Source organism: Enoplosus armatus, chromosome 3 (genome assembly GCF_043641665.1).
Source record: "Enoplosus armatus isolate fEnoArm2 chromosome 3, fEnoArm2.hap1, whole genome shotgun sequence".
NCBI classification, from domain to species: Eukaryota; Metazoa; Chordata; class Actinopteri; order Centrarchiformes; family Enoplosidae; genus Enoplosus; species Enoplosus armatus.
The window spans coordinates 14,768,502-14,793,448 of record NC_092182.1 but is presented as its reverse complement, the minus strand read 5'-3'; the positions used below and the strand labels follow the sequence as shown (position 1 = coordinate 14,793,448).

At 40.1% G+C, this 24,947-nt stretch overlaps 2 protein-coding genes across 2 annotated transcripts; both read left to right on the top strand.

The window, feature by feature from the left end:
- The first annotated feature begins 2,774 nt into the window (after nt 1–2,774).
- eno1b (enolase 1b, (alpha)) lies at nt 2,775–9,585 on the top strand. Its single transcript, XM_070903299.1, has 12 exons — nt 2,775–2,804; nt 4,114–4,208; nt 4,351–4,446; nt 5,077–5,135; nt 5,271–5,340; nt 5,732–5,865; nt 5,971–6,193; nt 6,893–7,090; nt 8,249–8,450; nt 8,552–8,660; nt 8,894–8,952; nt 9,230–9,585. The coding sequence occupies exons 2-12, from the start codon at nt 4,124–4,126 to the stop codon at nt 9,297–9,299; spliced, it is 1,305 nt and encodes a 434-aa protein (XP_070759400.1). The 5' UTR covers nt 2,775–2,804; nt 4,114–4,123; the 3' UTR covers nt 9,300–9,585.
- Nucleotides 9,586–11,284: 1,699 nt separating this feature from the next.
- On the top strand, nt 11,285–21,791 carry rereb (arginine-glutamic acid dipeptide (RE) repeats b). Its single transcript, XM_070902107.1, is given in 18 exon segments — nt 11,285–11,356; nt 12,295–12,343; nt 12,790–12,914; nt 13,265–13,364; nt 13,471–13,576; nt 13,579–13,604; nt 14,003–14,083; nt 14,210–14,363; nt 14,515–14,601; nt 14,726–14,919; nt 15,188–15,349; nt 15,925–16,035; nt 16,284–17,428; nt 18,385–18,589; nt 18,676–19,372; nt 19,478–19,621; nt 19,719–19,893; nt 20,277–21,791. Coding segments are annotated over 18 exon segments (3,621 nt in total). The 5' UTR covers nt 11,285–11,330; the 3' UTR covers nt 20,311–21,791.
- The last annotated feature ends 3,156 nt before the right edge of the window (nt 21,792–24,947 follow it).

Sequence of the window (24,947 nt, the reverse complement as noted above, 5' to 3'; positions counted from 1 at the left end):
AAGTAAGGGAAAGGACAGTTAACCTCTACACTGCCCTATACTTTCTACCATACCTAATCTCATCCCACTTTTCAAAGCGGGTTGGGTAGGATAAACGCACCATCACGAACACCTGTAAATCGAATGCATTCCAATGCAACAGCTGTAAAATATGTACAATAATTTGTCTTCAGGGTAAACTGTATAACACTTATTTATTTAATTGTTTAATTTGTGAATGTCTGAGAAACCACAACAGACGTATGACTTCTGCCTCAATCCTGCTTTATCATAAGTTACAAGAGAGACGTTGTGTTGATTTTATTATTGTCTAAAATGTTGTGACGAACAAGGCCATTATTGTGATTTGTCAAAGCATGTAAACAGAGTTGTGTTAAGGCAATAAACTCAACTACAGAACCATTGAATGGAATTTAATTGAATTAAAGTAATAAATGAGAGTTTTAAAGATCTCAACTTTGTTGTACATGGCAACGAAAGGAAAATGTCATGGTTTATTCTTGTAAGGGCAAGAATAAAGACTTTATTTTGATAAAAAATAAATCAAAAGTTCATGTAGAGACATAGTAGGACAAGTGTGAGAAAGTGTGAGCTCTTGAGATGGAGGCAGACAGACTGCAGGTTATGATTTATGGAGCCATGATTAGTAGACAATAGATATCCTAAAAAGCCCAGAGGTAAAAACATCAAGGGTTATTTTGTTATTGCAAGAAAAGGAGAAAAACCTAGAAACAGAATCAGAAACAGGTTTATTGCCTGTAGTTTCACATACAAGGAATCTACGTGCATAACCATCAAAATAAATAAAGAGAGTGTATTGTCCAAGAGTCAGTGTCAGTGTGGGACCCATGCCTTGTTGATGAGGCCAGCTGTAGTTGGGGAAAAAACTGTTCTTGTGGCACAATGTTTTGGTCTCGATGGACTGCAGCCTCTTGCCGGAGGGGAGACTTTCAAAGAGTTTGTGTCTGGGGTGAGAGGAGTTAGCCACAATCTTTCCTGCTCACCTCAGGGTCCTGAAGGCATGCATGTCCTGAAGGGATGGAACATTGCAGTCAATCACCACCTTGCCCTTGTCCTTGACAGTGGCCTGATAAAAATCAAGAGCATTTAGGAAAATGTGAGAAAGTGATTAATGTGAGCCCTGGGCTGAAGACAGACCTACTGCAGGTTATGATTTATACAACAGTAGACAACAGAGGTATGGCTGCTGGTTACTCTGTGTGCTGGTCATAGCTCTATAAATCCTGACCTGCAGTATAAGTCAGCCATCACCCCAGGAGCTCGTATTAATTACTTTCTCACACTTTGCACTTGATCTTTATCTCTCATCAAGCCATAAATATCTTCATTCTTGCCCTGACACGCACCAAACTTGGGTTCTGGTGGACAATTTAATACTTTTAACTGAAAAAATCATCATTAAATCAGTGGATTATGAGAATGCATTCTACGTTCAGCCCGATCATATAGCAGGCCTGTCAAGACTTTCACATGAAGTCAAGATAGAACAATCAGCACTGAGCATTGGCTATGAAGTCCCAAGTCAACACTAACAAGTCTCAAGTCAAGTGCAGTCAAATTGACATTAGAGGTCAAAGGTCCCAGAGTCTGCTGCAAGGCCTTTTGAACACGTTCAGGGCTGGTAATAAGGGATGCTGTCTGATCTTCAACCAAAATTATAATTCAATGATTTTGCCTACAGTAGCTTTAATTTGATAAAACATTTTGGGACATCATCAGCCTCTCATAGAGCCCAGTCAGTCATTTAGGTTAGTTAATGTTTTGTCCTAAATGCTTGCATTGTGAAGCACTTTGTGACTTTTGTTTAAAAAAATGCAAGATAAGTAGTTCTTCACTCTCTCACTCATGCAGTTCCAAGTCCCATTGTCTCACATTTCACCTTCAGGCCCGCCCACTTCCAGAATTGCTTTTGATTGCTTACACTGATGCTCCAAAAATATGTTCATATAACACATTGCTCATTTGTAAACCCTATTATTAGTCAGGTTTTTTCCTTTTGTAAAAATGACACAGTTGTACACCACACCCTTGATGCGTTTACCTGGAGGCTTTTAAGATATCCAGTTACTTCAGCGGTTTTGTTTGCCAGACATCTGTCTTCGATCAATCATAGCTCTACAAATCATAACCTGCGGAATATCTGTTCACACCCCAAGAGCTCACATTAATTACTTTCTCACACTTTCCTACTACGTGCTCTACATGAACTCTTTTTTTGCTGGAACCATTTCATTCTTGGCATTCTTATTTGATAAAATGACTTAAAGGATTAATGGATTATCAAAATAGTTCATTTGGTCCTTCAACAAATCAACTAATCTTCTAATCGTTTCTAATACAGGTCCACAAGACAGTAGCCTACTTTAGCTATGTCAACTTAAGTTAGAACAAGCAGATATAAAATTGTGTTTAGAACGGTCTATTGTTTAAAAAAAATGACGGCAAAGTGTGTTAAGTGAGCAGAATATTAAGTAGACCATGTTTTTGTGGAGTGCATAAACTACAGGGAACAAAGCGCAAGGATATCAAAAGCAAAAAACCAAGAAGAGCAGTTCAAAGCTCAGTTTTACATCCATCTCAGGCTACATGCCTCAGTGATTACAATGTCGTTCATCTAATGTAATTCACATTGAAAACTGTGGGGGCTGCAACACGCATACAAGGCGTCAAGCGTGCCGGAAAAGTGTAAGGAGAAGAAGAAGGAACTCTTCTTCTCTGACTCCTCACCTGCACACTTTGCTTCAGCACTTGAACTTCTCAATTTGTCTGCTGTCTGCTGCAAGGTACTTAAAGCTGCATTCAGACCGAATCTGACGGTTGCGGTGACACATATTTACACTGTTTCCACTATTGTTAACAGAAATATTTAATTTGTTTGTTTTTCTTTTGGGCGTAGTCTGTCAACAGGCTCTTGTTGTCGTTTTACGTGTAAAGTCTGTGTGCTGTTAGCTAGCTAACTTCGCTAATGCTGGCCTCAACCAAACCAGTTAATGGTAATACCGCAAACGGAAACCTTGTGTTTGGGGATTGGAAAAAAGTTGGAGAGGTTAATACTCTGCGTAAGGTTTTAATTACTTATTATTTTATTTGGTTAGACATCAGTCTGACAGTTTGCGATGGGTCAGTTGTATGCAATAATTAATCATAGTTTTAAAAGATCGAAAGACCATAAATCTCAACAGACAATTTATTGTACGTGGGAACAAACATAAAACTGTCATGATTTGTTCATGTTCATGAAGATTTTTATGACTTTTTGATGAGAGATAATAAAAGAGTTAATGTAGAGCATACAGTAGGGAAGTGTGAGAAAGTGATTAATGTGAGTTCCTGGGGTGAAGGCAGAGTCTATTGTTTAACAAAATCAAAGGTGAAGCGTGTTCCTATAAAAATCCAAATGAGCCCTACTGAGTTACTGAACAGTTGGATCAATTTGTCTTTGACCAGTTGGATTTTATGGCGTGAATCTCTACTGAGTTAGATCAGGGGTGTCTGCGTCAGCCTTACCTTTAATCCAGTGTTTAAGTTGGAACAAGAATTTGCAGTTTCCTTAATGTTATTGTCTTGCAGGAAGAGTCATTGTGTTGATTAGTTAGCCTGCTTGTTTTTTAAATTTAGGGATATCTTGTCACATGGTGAATGGCAGAGGGACTTTGTTGCGGCGCAAATTCTGTTGAAATCATGGTAGCATCATAACTCTGTGGTAAAACTTTAATTCATGTACATTTTACTGCAGCAACAGTCTTGTAGCTGCAAGCTTAACCTTGCTTTGACAGATGCAGCACTTTCTGCATCCTTGCTGCCATGTGATTAATCAGATGAGAAGGTCTAATCCAATTAGGATGGTAGCATGCCTGTTAGCACGCCTAAGCTTGCAGATAGGTCAGGATATTTTTGTGAGTAAGCCCCAAGGAGGAAAGGGAGTAAAAGAAGTGCGGCAACAGTAACAGAAAAATATTCCTTTTAGATAGCGTTGTGTTTTTATTTGCATTATTCTTCTGTCTCAAGCCAGAGTTGTTACAGGCTGCAGCGCACATTTGTCCTGTGGATAGCCAGATAACAACAAGTTCAACTTCTCTGTCTCATCTCAAGGTCCTACACCATGTCCATTCTCAAGATCCACGCCCGAGAGATCTTTGATTCTCGTGGAAACCCCACCGTAGAGGTTGACCTTTACACTGACAAAGGTAGGCAACAATGTAGGACTTGTTAAAAAATGTGTAAATTTATTGCCTATGTGCCTCAATAACAAAATAAACGTCCTTATCTTTAGTGGTTGTCATGTCACCACTCTTATGTCCTCTTTCTGCTCCCATTTACATTTCACAGGCTTGTTTAGGGCAGCTGTACCGAGCGGTGCATCTACTGGAATCTACGAAGCCTTGGAGCTCAGGGACAATGACAAGTCTCGCTACCTTGGGAAAGGTTTGTACATTATTTCTGTGTTTCCTTTTAATAGGAAATAATTAGTTAAATGTCAGGTGTGTGGTTTTGATGTTTACCATATTTACCACCAGATATAAACAAGCTTCATTGCCTTCGCAGCTTGAAGCAGAATTCAGTTTTAAAGGAAAATTAATATATTTTATACTTTTATCATTCTGTCTTTCTGTGTCATCTTTACTCTGTTCTCTCTCTTCCTTTTTATCAGATGTGAAAGGGTTAGTGAGTTTCCATTGCCTGTGCCTTTTTAATCAAAACCTAAGTTGTTCATTTGACAATTTATTTTTAATTTAATTACACGGCCATAACAACTGATCCTTGAATGCTTTTGACAATCAACCAGATATAATGTGCATGGTGAATTGTAAGAAAAGCATGCTCTCACTCCAGTGTTGATGTTTGGCCTGTGGATTGATTGACTGCTGACATGTTATGATATAAATAAGGGTAATTATGTTTCTTAATTTAAAACCAATAAATCATTTATACTATTGCATGCCTAGAAATAAATAAAAGGTGCATGTGTTTCTAAATCTATGCCTTTATTATTGGCTTAACAAGATTTGCCCATAATGTTATGAAAAAATAATCACACTAATCTGTCCGTTACAGGAGTCTCAAAGGCTGTAGAACACATCAATTCATCTCTGGCACCTGCACTTGTTGGCCAAGTAAGAGGATAAATGTCACTTTCTGTCTGTCGTTTTTTTTTTCCTTCCCAAATTCTTTTCAAACAAAGTTTTGGACATTTTTCTTCATTGTTGTTAATGTGAATCATTCCCAACTTGTTCTTCCCGTTTCCTCAGGATGTATCTGTGGTTGAACAAGAGAAAATTGACCAGTTGATGATCGACCTGGATGGCACAGAGAACAAATGTAAGTAATAATACAATAATTATACTGTTATGACTTGTTAATCTATAACAACCATATACTGTATGTTGCAGTACAGTCTTCATAACAATCTGGACTACAGCAGATTTCTGGTTTCACTTCTGGCTTGTTTTTGCCTTTTTGTCTTCAGTCTAATCTTTAAGAAGTCAAACAGCAGCCCAGTTGGATTTAGGGTCAGATGACCAACTTGACCCGTCAAGAACCTTTTACTGTTTGACTCTAAAAACGTTTTACATACTTCGGCGCTATGCTTAAGATCAGCTGCATTATGAAGTGTAATATGATGCATGTGTTTTCAAGCAGTGAGATTATGAGTTAATTATCATTATTTTTATTTAATTACATTTTTATTCTTTTTTTTTTCTCCAAACAGCCAAATTTGGAGCAAATGCCATCCTGGGCGTGTCACTCGCTGTTTGCAAAGCTGGTGCGGCAGAGAAAGGTGTCCCCCTGTATCGTCATATCGCTGACCTTGCAGGAAACCCACAGGTCATCTTGCCTGTGCCGGTGAGAATCTGTGTGCCAAATTACATACACCAATCTCCTGGTGTTTCTTCCTCATAATTCAGTTCATTGTGAAGTCACAGCTCTCATCTCTCGCCCCTCCACCAGGCCTTCAACGTGATCAACGGTGGCTCTCATGCAGGCAACAAGCTTGCTATGCAGGAATTCATGATCCTGCCCGTTGGTGCGAGCACCTTCAAAGAGGCCATGCGCATTGGAGCCGAAGTCTACCACAATCTCAAAAATGTCATTAAGAAGAAGTACGGTCAGGATGCCACCAATGTGGGCGATGAAGGTGGCTTTGCTCCAAACATCCTGGAGAACCAGGAAGGTTCGTAAGAGTAATTATTTTGTCTTTGTGATTCGCACAGCTTTCAGATTCCTTTCCAAAACAGAAACTTTCCCAGTGTGAAGTCAAACTACTTTTATCACAGTGAAGAAAATTACTGTGCTATAAACCAAATGTGCAGCCAGTAAAAACCACTGTAAATGGACAATATCCTACTCATTGTACAACTGTAAAAGAAACCTTTCATTCTGAAAAGAAGGTTTAATCGTACGCTAAGTGACCATAAAAATAGAAACACTGGGCTTGGACTGCAGCACAACCACACTGAAAATGTTCTGATATATCACTGTTGACTTGTTTCTATGATACATTTTGAGACTGCGGTTTGTAGTGATGTTGTGTTAGGGTGTGCTATCTTGAAAAGTATTTCTAATATTTGATCCACCGATTTGCATACATGGTGGAGCAAAAATATTAATGTTAAAAAACATCTTTCTGACACAGGGTTAACAGTTAGAAATGTATATTTTAGAGGCAATATTTCTTACAGGACTGTTGAATTGCATATTGTGTTCGGAGGCTTCTATTTTTGTGGTCACTCGGTGTGGAAATCATCATCATTATAATTCATGTACCCCAGGTTGTTTTCTGTGGTGCTCCATGCTAGTTTTATATCATGCATCATGATAAGTAACTCTCTGCAACTCAGATCTTGTCATATTCATGTGTTTACTTCTGCAGCTCTGGAGTTAATAAAGGAGGCCATTTCCAAAGCAGGATACACAGATGAGGTTGTGATCGGCATGGATGTGGCAGCGTCTGAATTCTACAGGGATGGAAAATACGACCTGGACTTCAAGTCTCCCGACGACCCGAGCCGTTACATCACGCCTGACGAGCTGGCTGATCTCTACAAGAGCTTTGTGAAGGATTATCCAGGTGACCTCCTGACACTTTCTCTTTATACACATTGTTTAGCAGGCGGACAGCAGGACACACAATATAGCAATAATGTCAACACTGACGAAGTCTCATGAAGGGAAGGGATCTGGCTGTTCTGTAACTACATGGGGGACCTTTCCTGGCTTAAATGTATTCATCCTGTAAGACAAATTGATTGTGTGTTATTATAACACTAGTTTACAACATCAAACACCTGTTTCATCCTTCATCCAAGCTGTCAAGAACAGCAATGTTCATAGTGATCTTTTAAATAATAATCTAAATAATAGAAAGCACATGGCTTCTTGAGCTGCAGCTCAGGTTTTAAATGGGTATGAAACAGAAAAGATGAAGGAAAGGAAAGGGTTGGAAGTCATCTACTTTTTGAAGCAAGTAAAACATAATCAAAGCAAATGCAGATTAGACACATTTGTCCTTTGACTCACAATGACAGTGAAGCACTGGCAAAAATAATTGTGAATTCCAACAGGAGCATAAAGTCAAATGACTATTTATCAAAAACAATCTTCTGTGTTTGTCCTAAAAAAAAAAAAAAAAAAAAAAAAAAAAAAACCTGTACAAAGATAGAGCTGGGGAAGGAACATGAGCAGTCAGACGATCACAGGTTTTAATCAAACCCCGAGTTTTAGGGGAACACTAAAATTATTACCCAAACAACTATAATTACCAAACTGTCTGTGGTAAACATCCATCACAGTTGACAGTTGACCGTTTGACATGCATTACTTGGCATAGTTACAGTTTTCCTGTGTAACAAGTGGTTTTAGAGACATTTTGGGTGCACTCACTTTCCGTTTTGCCTGAAAATAAAGTGGTTTAGATGATCTGGCTAAACTGTTGATTTCTTCATGACCATGTCTGATCGTCTCATTGTTCATGTTTCTTGCCCCTGTTGGACTTCAATGTAGTGATGTTATTGTTGTGTCCCAGATATCGATTGCTATGGTGAGTAAGTTGTAATAAACCAGAAATATTATTTAATTACTTTGATCAGAAGCTGCGTTTGGTTCATTTTGCTGCCTGTTTGGGTTTCAGGTGGAACAGCAGAACATGATCACAGATATTTCTGTTTAAGCCATACCGATGTTCTCTTTCACCATCCAATGAGGAATGTCTGCATATTTTCACCCACAGTGGTTTCCATCGAGGATCCCTTTGACCAGGACGACTGGGCGGCCTGGACCAACTTCACTGGAAGCACGGACATCCAGATTGTTGGAGACGACCTCACGGTGACCAACCCAAATCGCATCAGCAAGGCTGTGGAGGAGAAGGCCTGCAACTGTCTGCTGCTCAAAGTCAATCAGATTGGCTCAGTTACTGAGTCTATGCGAGCGTAAGTCAACACTTAAAATAAGACTGGGATCAATTGAATATTAGACCATGCAATAACCTGTAATGTCGAAAAGCTGATTGTCTCATTCGTCCTCCTGACAGGTGTAAGATGGCTCAGGAGAGCGGTTGGGGGGTGATGGTCAGCCATCGCTCGGGTGAAACTGAGGACACTTTCATAGCCGATTTGGTGGTCGGCTTGTGCACTGGACAGGTAAAAAAAGAAATTGTATGAGTGTGGCTGTTGTGAACATAATAAATTTACCTCCACTGTCCATTTTCACATCACTTTGAGAAAAGTCTGAATAAAAGACACCCAAAATACACGAAATCCAATATCAAATCTTTGAGACAGGAATCACAATGACATGACTTGGACTAAGATTATTGGAAACATTGAATTTTTGTGGTTGAAATCACTGTTAACATTTTGTCACACACTTTCAGATCAAGACTGGGGCACCCTGTCGCTCTGAGCGTTTGGCCAAATACAACCAGATTCTTAGGTAAGTGTCATTCTTATACAAACTGAGGAATTTTATCACAATTGTGTCATTTTTTGCAAGTATGAAATGCAACCTTGCATGTCTTATTCTTTAATTTGTGAAATAAAATGCCACCAATACCTTTCTGCTAAACTACAACTTACTTACTTGTACTTTGGTTGTATCATTTCTGTACCTTTTTTAAAGCAGCATTGTGTCTGTGCACAATCTTACAAATAAATACATACATTAAAGAGAGGAAATTAACATTGACCTTTTTTTTTTTTTTACACTGTAGAATTGAAGAGGAGCTGGGAGACGAGGCTCAATTCGCTGGAAAAAACTTCAGAAATCCGTTGATGGAGTAAATGGATGATGCATTTACTTCACATACAAATGGGTTCATTCACATAATCCATGGCAACACATCGGGTAATAATGGAAAACATATCAAAGCAGTAACGGTTAATGTAGAACTACTCATATACTAACCGTGGTAAAGAATTTATAGAGAGAAGTCTTCTGCTGTTCTGTTAATGTGGAGTAGAATAATAGATCTGATTATAACTTGAGTAATATTTATTTACAGCACTTACAAACTGTAATCATAAAAATTGCACTTGGCGACAGTTAATAAAAAAGTTTTATTAGTGATTATTTGTCCCATGTTTCATTTTATTTGCTGTGGTGGTAGATTGGTTTTGTTGGGTTAAATGAGATTGACTTCCTACATATTTGATTATTTCAGCAATTAAAATAGGTATATAATAAAGTGAAACAAAAATCAGTCTGATTATCAAGCTCTACGAGGGACATGCAGAGCCTTAAATCCACCCAAAATATGCAAAAATATCCGTAAGTATCTCAATCTGCAAATGTGTAATCTGTTAATAGAGATGTTTCTCAACATCTGAGTTTGTTTGTTCCTGTGTCAACAACATACTCATAATGTTTAAGTCTTAAAACCGTGTAGTATATTAACCAACAGTCTGTTTATTTGTTGAAATATTTTGTTTTTGAAGCCACCTTTTTCTTAAACTCTGGTTCCTGATTCTGTCTCATTCACACCTCACACACACACACTTGCATGTTTTAGAATTCCTCTGCACTGTTGCAGCAAGATTCAGAAGATCCAACCTTATTGTACATTTTTAGCGCATATTTGAAAAAGGACCTTGACCGACCCTAAACGGTTTGTGTCATCAGTCTTCATGAGCTGTGAGTTCAGGTATGTACAGTGTAAACACCTTGTGTTTAGATCTCATGGCCACAGGGAGTGAAACACCACAATGTCTTCTGCAGGCTGATGCAAATTAATGTTTTCACTCTTAATTCCTTCATTATGATTTAATGACCAACTCATACCTTTTAATCATTTAATTTATCCAAACATGAGTAAATAAATGTTTTGATGTTGAATGTTTGATGATAAAGAGCAGGAAAATATCGAATTATACATATGATCACCATGTTTATTTATTGCAAATATAATAATAATGATAATAATAAAATCTTATTGGTTTACCTGCTAAAAAACAGCAACAGACTACATCCACATTGGCAATATGGTGTGATGGTGAGATGTACTTTATTGATCCCAAATCCCATTCTAGTGTCACAGGAGCAAGTTATTTAGGCATCTAGGAAAATTTACATATCAACACTATAAAAGAGAAATATCTATCAATAGATAAAATAAACACAATTAAAATAGCTCAATACATAATATGAGAGAAAAAAATGTACATAACATTCTTCATAAATATAACATGTAATATATATAAATAGAATATCTATAGAATACACAATACAAAGATATACAAGAATACACTATAAATATAACAAACCAGGTGTGATCAGATGTACTCACGTTATACAAGATATGTTTATTAATAGCTTTTAAAAAAAATAATATTTGTAATGTCTGCCTTTTGTATTTAATGGTAACCTCAAACCAGTCGGGCTGTAAATAGAACAAAACTGACAATATATTATTACTGGTTTTCTACACCACTGTCCTCCATTAAGTGTTGATATCTATTTCCGTGGCTGCTAGGTTAATGTTATTGCTTACATAATAATGTTTAATAACCACAGCAGTTAACACAGTATGATATGTTGTTTGATTCATGGACGCCTGTGCAGCAGCAGCAGCAGCTGATAAGCAGTCCCAGTGGCTGCCGCTGATCCGCGGCACATGCTCAGTTATGTACACCCAGACAACTTTGAAGGCTTAGCTGTGGCTGCTGAGGTCATTGCACTGGAAAAAATACACCGACTCCCTCCACTACACCGCCTCCATTTTGAATAGCCATGTAATAGGGGATTCGCATAGTTTGTGTGTGTATCGCCCACTGCGCTGCGTAGTGTCAACAAGCCACATCCAAACATCCTTCGACATGGACGACCTGTTCAGTCCGCGGAGGTAACTTGATTAACTTGCCGTTTACGTTTATATTTTAGTTGCTGTGTATTAAATATGGCTGTTAGTGTTCTGTAGCGTTACTTTGAGAACCGTTTGTATGAAATAGTCGGAGTGTCAGTGGTCACGAAGTTCGTGTCTGGCTAACAAGCTAGCCAAATAACGGCGTAATGTTACTGTCTCGTTAGCAGCTAGCAGCTCCTGTTGGCAAAATGGTTTTCTGGTCGCTTTATTGTAGCTAACAGCTATTTCTGCAGCTATTCTTTTACATAACGCCAGTACAGCAGATTATCCTTATGCATCGTATGTTTAATAAATCGGCTGTTTGATGTGTATTGACATGGGTTGTTGTCGCTATATGTATGTATTATGTATGTCAACGACATGTTGTGCATGCTAACATTGATATGTATTATTGATTGCATACTTTAGCTAACAGTTAGCCATGAGACGGAGTCAGCCAGCTACTGTCAACCTGTTAGGACCTCCAAAGTAGCACACACTGTTCTCTTAATGGTGACCGTAAAAATTAGCAGCTCATGTATGATTGATTGACAGTCTTTAGCGGTAGCTAGCGTCGGATTTCATTCATGTAATATAAGGAAACGTCGCAGGTCACAGCTCAGATTGGTTCACAGTGATGGAGGGGCGGGATGTTATTCTACTGATTAAATCACTGTGCAGTGGGAGGAAGCTGCTCTGACAACAGCCGAGTTATACACTTATTGATCATGCGTCTGTGTACATACTGTACAGCGTTAATTACCCGCTAATTAACGGTTTAGCTATATATGGTAGACTGTCGAGAACGATGGGGACACAAGTGAATTCACTTTTCCTTGATTATAAACACTTCGCCAGTGTCAAGACTGCAGGTTATTGGAGCGGCTGAAACTTAATGCACATGATGAACATAGGATGTTTTATTTTTTGTATTTCAGGAGCCTGAACAGCACACAGGGCGAGATAAGAGTGGGACCAAGTCATCAGGTACACCCTGCTAGAACTGAAATATTACATAGCTAATACATTTATATATCCAAAAGTCACATTTATGTATAATCTTTTTTGGTTAAGAAAATATGTTGAAACCTCGAAATTTGCAGAAAGACTATAATAAAGAGGTCTGTGTACCTGCTTTTGATTTGTTTGCCTTCAGAGTGTAGGTCCTAGTGGCCTATTAAGCTCATTATGAAACTGATCAGACCTGTCTGTTCAGTGTGCTTTATTATTTGCATGTCATACAGTATGTATCTGTCATAGGCAAAATGTATTAAATTTGAGGATCTATGTGAATATCTTATTTTGTAAAACAGATGCTAAGAGGTATTATTACCAAACACTAGCAAACTCTATTTAATTATAAATGCATTAATTACACATTCTAATAATACAAATGTATTGTTGTTTCTGTCTTTTCTTTGGTTTCACTGCAGGCCAAACTTCCAGAGCTGCAGCTGCGGCCTGGTCCTGGTTTACAGGCTCAGACAGAGAGTGAGGAGCTGAAGTGGACGCCTGGGGTCAATGATTGTGACCTTCTCATGTACCTCAGAGCTGCCAGGTCAGTGTCTGCACTATATTGCTTAAAATCAATAGAACTAAGTGAACGGTTTTGAGTCTTGTATAAAGGCTAGCACCTTTGCAAAAGGGGGCAAAATATATTTTTTAAGAATTTCAAATCAATACAATTTTACAATAAACTGATAATTTACCTGCAGCCATGTCCTTACTGAACAACAAGATGCAGATGCTATTTAATGCTTAACTAAATTGCCCTTACAATGTAAACTAAATAAATGTTGTTGCTCTAAACAAGTACTAGTTCACTATATGAAACTAGGAAACTGTAAAAATGCACCCGTAATATTGTTTTCACCTTATAACTTAAATATCTTTTATTTATCTTTCAAGGAGCATGGCAGCATTTGCAGGGATGTGTGATGGTGGATCCACAGAGGATGGATGTTTAGCAGCCTCCCGTGATGATACCACACTCAATGCACTCAACATGGTGCGGAGCGCAACTTGGATTATATTCATCAGTTTTTAGTGAAATTCAAAGAAAATTGTATATTGTATTGCATATTTACTAACATCTATGTTTTTCTCAATTCTAGCTACATGCAAGTCATTATGATGCAGCAAAAGCTCTCCAGCGTCTGGTTAAGAAACCTCTGCCGAAGCTTATTGAGAAATGCTGGTCGGAGGATGATGTGGTGAGACGCCTTTAGCTAGTAACACAGCACCGAAGGTCAGTGCTGATAGTTTGCTGGTCCTTAACAGTGTTTGTGCAGGCAGATAAAATCCTTGGAGATGAAACGGAGGTAAAGTGTTTGTGGATTTTAACTGCACATGTCTAACGGTGAAGTGAGTGTAATTTAAAAGTTCTCTGATCAGAATTTGGCAGTTAAGTCAACTTCACGGACTGCTGTTAAAACAGCATTTCATATGATGCAAGCCTGCAGTAAAATACCACTACCTTAGTTTTAAATGACAAACCAGTCCAGTACTTCATTGTAATAATTATGTCACACGTGTTTAATAACTGCTGCTATATATCACAAGATTATCTGCACTGGAGTCTTTTGTTTTGCAACTGTATATAATTTGAATTTATCCATCTCCACCCTCCCTCCTTTTCCCCCACAGAAACGCTTCATCAAAGGCCTGAGACAGTATGGAAAGAATTTCTTCCGCATCCGGAAAGACTTTCTGCCCAGCAAAAAGACTGTAATTGATCACTATGTTTATGCATACAGAACAATTTGTAATGCATGCAGTGATTCATGGTTGCTATATTTTTGATTAGAAACATAACTTGGATTGTTCCTGAATGTCCTGTGTTCTTATCATCAGGGGGAGCTGATCACTTTCTATTACCACTGGAAGAAAACTCCTGAGGCTGCAGGAACAAGAGCTTATCGACAGCAACGTCGACAGCCGTCCTCTCGCAAAGCAAAGACTCGCTCTGCGGCAGCTCCCGTCAGCGCTCCATCGCGAAATTATTCAGGTGAGCACTTAGTGTCCCTCAGAAATGCGTTCCTATTTTTGTTTTCCCCTATTCATGCCAATGAATGTTGTTCATAGTTGTGCTGTCATGAAGTGTGGAAACCATATGAGTTGGACTTGGTCTGCATTGAAGCTGATCTTTTCCTTTGCAGTGGATGCGAGTTCTGCAAGTGAGGATGATCTTGATAGTGAAGACAGTGAACAGGAAGTCAAGAGTTGCAGCCACTGTGGTACAACAAGTGAGTACACGTCTTTATTTGTGATTCATCATATTGGGCAGACTTCAGTAGTTTATGTAATGTTGATGTTAATAAGTCTTTTAACATGAGAAAAAGCTTGAATTCTGATGCTTTTCTTAAACAGGTTCTAAGGATTGGCACCAGGGGGGACGAGACAATCCATTGCGGTGCACGACTTGTCGCACATATGAAAACAAACATGGATGTCTTCCGCCAGCTCCAAAATCTGCAGGCGCTCCATTCATGTTTAAACCTGTTAAAGAGGAAGAAGAGGTGAACAGCAAGCATGGCATGAGGACACGGCGAAGCAGAGCACCTGTAAGCCAGAGGCTGGCAGATCAGTCACACTATCATCTTTATTAGTAGTAATATCTAGTAACATCTATGAGAAAATGTCTGTGTGAATGCCACTTTGTTGTCAAAATATCATTAAAATATATAATAACAGGAAAATATTGCACAGCCTTATCAAATCTGACAAATGTTGTTTCACTTATTTATCAGAGAAAATATCTTGTTCATTAGCAGAAACATGTCTTTCTTGCCTGTGTTTTAACAATATTAACCACTGAATATGTTTTTAAAGCAGCTCTCATCTTTAAGAAGTGGCCACAGGAGGGTCACAGGCTCCCCCACCAGTGAGGATCAGCAGTCCAGCAGCCAGACCTCCCCGAGTGGAGCAACTTCTAATTCTTTGAGATCTTCTTCAACGGATAATAAGAATGAATCCAGCAAGAGGACAAACAAGGTAAAACATAATCTACGCATTGCATATACATGTACAGGATGTAGCTGTATGACATTATCTTATCAGACCAGCTGGGTTGTTTGCAAATTATTGATTATATGTACCTTTGTCGCGGTTAGTTGCATATTAGGTACGACAGTGAGGCTGCTTTTTGAATGTGCTGCTACAAAAACCACTGCAACTAAAGTGATCTCAACAGCCCCAAAACAACCTCACAAATACTGTAATTACAGGATGTACAGTTTTCTATACAATTGTGCAGGCTGGAGTCATTTTGCAACACTGTGATGAAACTGTATTTAATAAACAGTGAATGAGAATTTGTGCAGATTTTTGACTGGCAGTCAATACAGTTGAACTGACCAGAACTGATGAGGAATTCTTCAAACAATTCAGCCGTTGAACTGATGAAAGTTTAGTTAGTCCCAACCTAATCTACTGTAACTGAAATTATACATGCACAGTATATAGAAGTGTCCCTTTAGGACACTTGAATAGCATTCATTGAGGTTTCATCATCATCGTCGTCTGTCAGTAATTAACACCACTGTGTAACTATCATGCTGCGTCCACAGAAGATAAAAGAGGAGGTAACGTCGCCAAAGACAACAAAACGTGTACGGGAGAGTCCTGCTCAGGAGCCTGACGAGTCTGAAAAAGTGACTCCTAAAAGGCCGAAGACACAGGTGAGAGGGAACACTTTGTGTCAAATAATATTTGGATAAAAACATCTTCAAAGACGGACAGTAAACTTCTTGTTTTGTGAACTAGCACATCTGTAGTAAAATCCATTAGTCCTCAAATGTCAGAAAATTCTGCATTGAGCTTGAAAGTGTAATTTCTTATTGGAAGCTCATCCTACATAACAAGCACAGAAAGTTATATAATGATAATATGTTGCTAGGCATGAATTGGGTATAACTTGTTCCTCCAGGATCCACATGGCTCCCGGTCAGAGGGAGAGGCTGAGGTAGAGGAGGAAAGCTCTTCAGAAAGCCGCAGCGCTCAGGATGATGGCAGCAGTGACACCAAAGACATCGATCAGGACAACCGCAGCTCCTCTCCCAGCATTCCCAGCCCCCAGCAGGGCAACGAGAGCGACTCTGATTCATCTGCCCAGCCAAACGGCATCCCATCAGAGCCTGTTGCTGCTGCTGTTGCTGTGTTGGCTGGCACACCAGTCCCACAGGCCCTCCCCTCTCAGGGCCCTCCCATCACTCCTCAGCCAACGCAAAGCACCCCCTCTGCTGATCCTGCTCAGAGCCCCCCTCCTCCTTCTCCAGACTCCCCTCAGCCAGCTGCTGGTCAGTCAGCTGCCACAGCGGGCCCTAACAGCCGACCACAGCCCGCCTCTCACTCTCTTTCTGGTCCATCACCTCTTCCATCAGCACTGGGTCAGGACTCTCCTCTTTCTCCAGCATTTCAGGTCCCACCGGCTCTCAACTCTGCACAGCCTCTTCAGCCCCATGGCCTGTCACCTCAGGCCCCCCAGCGACCACCACCCTTCTTTAGGGAGTCTCAGCTCCCCCAGCCTCCTCTGTCTGGCCCACAAATTAAGCCACCTCCCACCACTCCAATTCCACCTTCACACAAACAGATGCCACACCAGTCTGCTACACCTTTCCCTCAGATGCCCACCAATCTCCCCCCTCCCCCTGCTCTAAAGCCCCTCAATTCTCTGCCCAACCAGCATCCTCCTGGTGCCCCCCCTCCCCCTCTTCAACTCATGCCGCAGCCTTTGCCAGTGCAGTCACTTCCCACCCAACTTCCAGTGATCTCTCAGGTGCAGACCCACCCTGGAAAAGGCATGACGTCCTCTCACCCACCCGCTGCAGCCTCACACCCTCTCACCTCTGTAACATCCTCTGCTATTGGCCCAGTCCCAAGCCTCCAGCCGTCATTCCCACCTCTTCCTCTGAGACCCTCGCCGGGCACCACAGCAGGAGGATCACAAATTCAGATCAAAGAAGAGCCACTGGATGAGATGGAAGAGGCTGAGAGCCCGCCGTCTCCACCTCGGAGCCCCTCGCCAGAGCCCACCATTGTCAACGTGGCAAGCCATGCCAGCCAGTCTGCACGGTTTGTCTGAAGATGTCCTTTCTTAAAAAAGTTTTTCACTCATTTTGTAAAGACTGGAATTTTCACATTCCTGCATATTGTTGTAAAAGCAGCTAGACCACAGTGTTTCAATACAGATGATCCGTATTTGTTTTATTTACCCCATTATCCTTGTGACCATCAAATGCAACATTTAAAGAAAAATTCCACCACTGCAATCAATTTTTCATACAATATGGAAAGCAACACAAGTGGTCAGACAGCTAGACATTTCAGACTTTATTCCTTAGTTTAAAGCTGCTAAAGCAGATTGTTTTGGCTACTTGGTGGCAGTGAAAACAAGCTGTGAACACAACACTTTGTGATGACCCCTTTCATATACAAGTATTCATGCAAACCATTCCACTTATTTGGAGGTAAAACCAAAAGTGAACTGATCCAAAGTATTCTTTAGAAGTCTCACTTTGTTTGTAAATCTGCTTGTGTGCATAATTACTAAGCACTTAATTACACAGCAGATTTGGATAATGATATTAATGTTGGTTTTTGTCTTTATTCCCAAATAAGTGGTTTACATAATGCAGTGAAGCTGTGGACTTGTTAAAACGTGTCTGATTGCTGATGTGGTTGCCTCGTGGACCTGTAAAGTCTTTTGTAAAGTGTAAAGACGGTTCCTGTGGAGTTAATTGTTTCCCAGATCTTAGTAATAAAGTTGGCGCCTGAAATTGACGTTATGAATGACAGTAATTGTGCTCAAAACTACAAATATAAGAGTCATGTTTAAGTGGCTACATAGTAATCAAAATGTAAAGAAAAGTCAGGGACAAATGAACACTGAATGACGTCTTAGGCAGCATTCAGGACACATTATGTTTCACATGTATAGTGCCAAAAGCTCAACCTTTGAATGAATCATGTTTTGTGTGAATTAAGCTTATTAGTCATGCTCATAAATGCACATCTGTTATTTCTTTCAGGTTTATCAAACACTTGGATCGCGGTTACAACTCCTGTGCTAGATCAGACCTGTTCTTCACTCCTCTTTCGTCCTCCAAGCTGGCCAAGAAGAGGGAGGAGGCCGTGGAGAAGTCCAGGAGAGAGGCTGAGCTCAGTGCTCGGCAAGAACGCGAAAGGGAGAAAGACCGAGAGAGAGAGAGAGAAAGGGAGGCAGACAGACATTCTGTGAGTTTTCCTATCATTCCTGTTTTAAACATCTTCTCTTTCACAAAACATGTATGAATTATCTCATGCGCTGCTTTTGCTTACAGAGAGCCTCCAGCTCCTCCCACGACAGTCGCATGAGTGAGGTGTCTCAGGGTCACGGACGCCCCTCCTTTGAGCAGCCGCCTACCACTGTAGCCGCTGTGCCCCCCTACATTGGCCCTGATACGCCTGCCCTGCGCACCCTGAGCGAATATGCCCGTCCCCATGTCATGTCGCCCACCAACCGCAGCCACCCTTTCTATGTGTCCCTGAGCCCTGGCGAACCCTTGCTGGCCTACCACATGCCACACGGCATGTACGGTATGGACCCCAGCCTCAGAGAGCGAGAGCTGAGGAACCTCAGAGAGAGGGAGCTCCGCGAGAGGATGAAGCCTGGCTTTGAGGTCAAGCCCCCAGACATGGAAACTTTACACCCCTCAGCCAACCCCATGGAGCACTTCGCAAGACACGGGGCAATCGGTCTTCCCCACATACCTGGGCCTCCGCACCCCTTTGCGGCCTTCCATCCCGGGCTGAACCACCTGGAGCGGGAGAGGATGGCACTGGCAGGACCTCAGCTGCGCCCGGAGTTGAGTTACGCTGAGCGACTCACTGCAGAGCGACTTCACGCTGAGAGGATGGCATCTGTGGCGACTGACCCTGCTGCCCGGCTGCAGATGCTCAATGTGACGCCGCATCATCACCAGCACTCTCACATTCACTCCCACCTCCACCTGCACCAACAGGATCCCCTCGGTCAAGGTGAGGTTGGACTTATTGATTTTGAGAAGTTAATTAGTCAGCAGTAATGCGTCCGGTGGTTTGAAGTTGACCTTCATGTACTGTATGATTCATTCCTTCATCCAGGTTCAAGCCCTCATCCTCTTGTGGATCCCATGGCAACAGGACCACGTTTGGTTTCGCGTTTCCCCTTCCCTGGTGGCCCGATTCCCAACCCTTTACTCAGTGATCTTCCTCATGATCATGAGATGCTGCGCCACCCACTGTTTGGTTCGTAATCTCTCTTTATTAACACACTCACAGCCCCTCAGTCTTTTCTGAGTCCAGCTCCTCCAATTTGGTCTTTTTATAATTGTGTTTTCCACAGGAGCTGCTTACCCACGAGAGCTGCAGGGCCCAATTCCTCAGATGTCTGCGGCTCACCAGCTCCAGGCCATGCATGCTCAGTCTGCAGAGCTGCAGAGGATGGCTATGGAGCAGCAGTGGCTGCATGGGCATCACCTGCATGGAGGCCCTCTACCGAGTCAGGAAGATTATTACAGGTGAGGTTTGTGAATGTCTTATCTAGTGCGAGGGCTGAAACAGTTACTTGAGGAATTAAACTAATTTGTATAATATTAATCCTTTGTTCAAATTCTCTGCTTCTTCTTTTGTCAACATGGAGTTATACAGCCGACTGGGACAATAATTACTGTTGCACTAAGAAAACTCATCTTTTAGTGATTAAAAAGCATCTCATTATTGTCATAGCTATGCAGTTTAATGGGAATTCATAAAAAACATAATCCCTCAGTGGTTGTTGTCGTTACACATTTTCTCCACTATGGAGCCAAAATTATCGACGTCATTCAACATTGTTCAGTTAAACTCTTGTAAAATGTGTTTCAGTGCTCAAAGTGTTTATCTGTGTTTCTGTTTCCTAAAGCCGTCTGAAGAAAGAAGGTGACAAGCCATCTTGAGTCCCAGGTGGTGCATGCACTGAAACCCTACACTCATACCCAAATAGAATACTGTGTACTTTTGAGACTGTAAGAGAATATTTGTGTGTCCGTTTTTTGTTTTAATATATTTTAGAAAAATCTTTGTGGATCTTTATGTGCATTCCTTGTTCAGCACTTAATGAGACTGTCAAAGTCCGTCTGAGATTTTCATATCACTTAAGACTTTATACTAGTTTTATTATCAAAATAATGAACAGTCTTGCCCATTCATGTGAGATTTCAAGCGACAGATTTTCTCTAACAAACTGTAGAACTGTTTCATATGCAGTGATATGAATTTGCTAAAATACAGCTCTTATAAAGGATATGAAAACAGACTGGCTTTGGTGTTAAGTTTAAATATCCCTATGATTTCTAAATGATTTCCTTGTACAGAATGACATTTAAATCAGTGTTTGAATGATTGTAACGACCTAGCATGACTCAGTCTTCACTTTTCACCAAACTAGAGTAGCAAGTTGCATTGTGGTGTTTAGACTTCGAAAGCATAGTAGAGGTTGGTTTTACTCTTAAATCTGCTAAATATTTGTCTAAATCCTAAAGTTTTATATATCAAGATATCTTTTCACAGTATAACCGAAGCTTTTATTCGCTCATTTTTGAGATTGTAAATATTACATGTTCACAATATTCTATATGAATGAGTACTATTGATATAGCAGTAGATGTGAACACTTGACCCTTTGATTCAGCACGATAGCAGTAAATCATAAGCTAAAACAGTATATGGTATTATAAGGTGAGATAATTATTAATTGGACCACGATCTGTCACTACAGACAGACATTTTATTAGAATAATGTATTTACATTGTTTTGATGAGAATAACTGAATTGGAAAGAAACTAAATCTTGAGCAATTTAATGCAATTTTTAAAAGAACTGCCTCTAATTTCAATATTTATGTGACATAATATGAAAGTGTATCCATTGCATATTTATTTCAATAAATATTTCTGCAATGACACCTTATTCTCTTTGCACTTTGAGTTCCTCTGTTTGAAAGAGAAACACAGCCTGTGGTATATACAGCCGGTTGCCAGTTTATCAGGTACACCTAGCTAAAACTAATGCAGTCTAATACAACAGTCTTGCAGTAAATCCTGCCTTCATGAAGGTTATAATTAGAAGGTGTTAAACTGTATGGTCATTTTGGAGGCCACAGTTTTGTTGCACTGAATTGTGTTATACTGACGTGTTTCTGTTACGTGCAGACTGCATTTTTTTTAGATAGTTGTAATTAATAAACGGGTATCTACTGTGGGGAAATAACAGCATAGTTCCTGACAGTGCTGTTGTTTCCTGCACCCATGGAGGAGCATGGTGTATTCATGGTTTTATTGCATTAAATCGCTTACTGCACAAAATCTGTAATATATGTAAAATAATATGTACCCAGTCTTGTTTGACAAGAGATATGAAGTGTTCTGACAACAATCATTTGCTTGTAGTTCTTTACACAAAATGTTTGACAGTGACAGTGGTAACAACAGATCATTGAGGAGTAATACATGAAAGCATCTGACAACAGATATGTCAGTTTTATTATTTTGCTTATGTATATAGGCAAAGCTATTAATTAGCTATTCTCAAAGCTTACATTAGCAGCAGATGCACTGGCCTTTTCACGATATAGTATTTTACACCAGTGGTTCCCAAACTGGGGGTCCTGATGAATCTGCTGCACAGAGTTACATTTTTTTTTAGACAGGTCTCTGATTTTGGCTTATTCCTTACTGTGTAGTTTAATACTGCATAGTTTTACCTCTATGAAATGGCTTTGCATTGAAGGGGCGCAAAGCAAAAAAGTTTGGGAACCACTGTTTTAGATGATGCTTCCCCATCATACACAGCTCAAGCAGCCACCTACTGAATCTTTTCTTACAACATACATACAAACAGACCGGTATCTACAGCACAGCTTTCTTTCAGGTTTCCATCCCATTTGTTATCACATACACTTTTCATCAGTTCAAAAACTCTACAAGCTGCCATTACGACTTAATTGCAGCTGTATGACATACAAAGTCGTGTTTTATGCACAACTGGATATTCACAAACAGCACGTGTTAAAAAGTAGAGTTTATGTACTTACATAATGGTCCATATATCAACATGGTTTACCCAGAACTGAAAAAACAGTTATTTAAAAGTTTAAAATGCAGCTGAAATGTTTTCTTGTTTAAAGGATAAGGATGGCGATATGCTATATTTTTCTAATTGTCAACAAATCCCATGAAAAGACCAAAACCAACAATGTGTTAGTCCGTCTCTTAATACTTTCCAACTTCCCTATCCTGTCTGTGCCAATTTGTTCTTATTGAAGATCTTTAAAACAGGTCTATATACTAAAACCTGGGCACTGTAGTTTTTAGCAAATGTAACTCAGACCATTAGGATGATGAACTGTATTAAGCCGTCTGTACATTTTACATTTTTCCTATACTGAAAACATTTTAATAGTTATATTGCATATATTTGTTTTCATTCATTCTAGTCCTCATTTATGATTCTTATTCTAATTATTGTTATTGCACATTAGCCTTTTAGCACATCCTCGACAGGATATGCCATCAAATAAATAACAAATAAATCTTGAATATTGATCTTGAATCTTGAAATAGTGCATTTGTTGGGAACCATTTTCAGCCCCTATAAGTCACCAGACTTACCCTTTGATTAAAAATGTCCAACAAGCTTCAAACAGAAGAGAACGTAAAACATCACTTTGCTAACTTCTACCTTCCATCTGTAATATACAGGAGACATATTTTTGGATGCACCCAAGTGAAAATATTTGGAAATGACATCTCTTCTGTACATATCAGGGGCAGGGGCCATCGTGAGAGGGATTCTTCTTCTTCACATACTGCCGCAGGTACTGGATAGCTGACAGCGCACTCACATTTGCTAGCAGAGCTGGACAGGAGTTCAATAAAGGTTACTTTGTAGAACTGGATGTCAACGCACCAAGTTACACAGTACTCTTCGTGTTCAGTAGTTAAAGCCTCTAAAACTTGGTTTCAAACCTTAAGCCGTTCTTGACTAAATTAATCAAAGTTAAAATTATTTTCATTTTATTTTTATTTTTTAGCAGTAAAAAAAGCAGAGCAATGCAAAACATCACCAGCTGTGGGCTTGACTGTTTAAAAGCTGTTGTCCCACAACATGAGGACATGTAGTGATATAAAGGACAGAGACAAATAAGTTAGATACAAGCATTCCTAGTTATTATTTATTAAGTGTTCAACTCTCAAAAACTCAGCTCAAAAAACAAAACAAATGTCATCAGATTTGTTGCTAAACTCTGATTGGTGCACAGAAATACATGACATCACCTTTTCCCAACAGAGTCTCACCCACTTCAAACCAGTCAGAAAAGCAAGGACAAAAAAAAAACCACAATTATGTTAATAAGCCAAACTGTTCTAAATATGGCAAAATATTTTGAGTTCTTGTGGGACCCCACTGGTAATAGGAAGAAGTTGATTGAGAAAAGATGCTTTCAGTGCCTTTAATGTATTTTAGACACCAAGTTTTAGTTGAATTAGTAGATTAGTGACAGTAACAGCAGAATATCAATGTAATGAGTTGCATACCTGCTTTCCAGGCATCAGCAGCCTCTGGATCAGAGGATCTTAATACCCAGGAGGCAAAAGCAATGCAGACTAAACACATATCTGACTGCTTCAGTGTGGAGAAGATGCCCTCCCGTCCTGTGGGACAAAAAAAATTGTTTAATTGCAGTTTTGCTTTGAATGTGTTTTTCTCTACATCCAGTCCCGTGTATAAGAGAGCTTGGACTTACTTGTTGTCTGTATAGTTTCCAGAATCCTCTGCTGCACTGCCAGCTCTCTAAACAACTGAGAAGGAGCTGGAGAGACTCTCCCCTCAGTGAGCACAGTTATTGGTGGATCTGCTCTCTTGATGGTAACCTTCTCAACAGGAAACACCCAGGCGCCAGACCTCCCGCACCAGATGCTACCTTTGTCGTGGAAGCGAATCTTCCTCATCGTTAGCAAACCTTTCCAGCTGCGAAATCCACATGGGGCTGCTGCAGACGCCGCCCAATCACTGCCCCGGATGAAAGAGCGAGATACAACTCTGATTGGAGAGATGTCATCCTCCTCCTCCAAGTCTGCGCTCAAGAAAACATAGTCCGGATTTGGGAATGCGAGTTCTCTGATGGTAGGATGGGAATAAGAGAAAATGGGGATGGGCTTCTCCTCGCTGCACTGGGAATCACGGACGGAGGAGAATGACATTTCATCCCCAAATGTACAAAGAGTGAAGTCAAACACAGGAGCCACTGAGATGTCCTCTGGATCATAGACGGAGACACACCGGGAGTCACTCTTTGTTTTAACGTCTGTAAAAAAGTATTCAAACACTTGAGTATGTTCATCCAGTGCAGGTATTAGCATCTCCAGGCTGTCACTCGCTTTTAAAACCATGTTTTCCTCCAGAGATGGACAGCTGCTGAGAAACAGACTGCTGTCATCATTACCAAGTAACAACTGCAAAGATGAATCCTCTGTGTTGAGAGCTTGAACGTTGCGCACACTTTTGGTTTTTGTTATCCGTCTCGGCCACGCA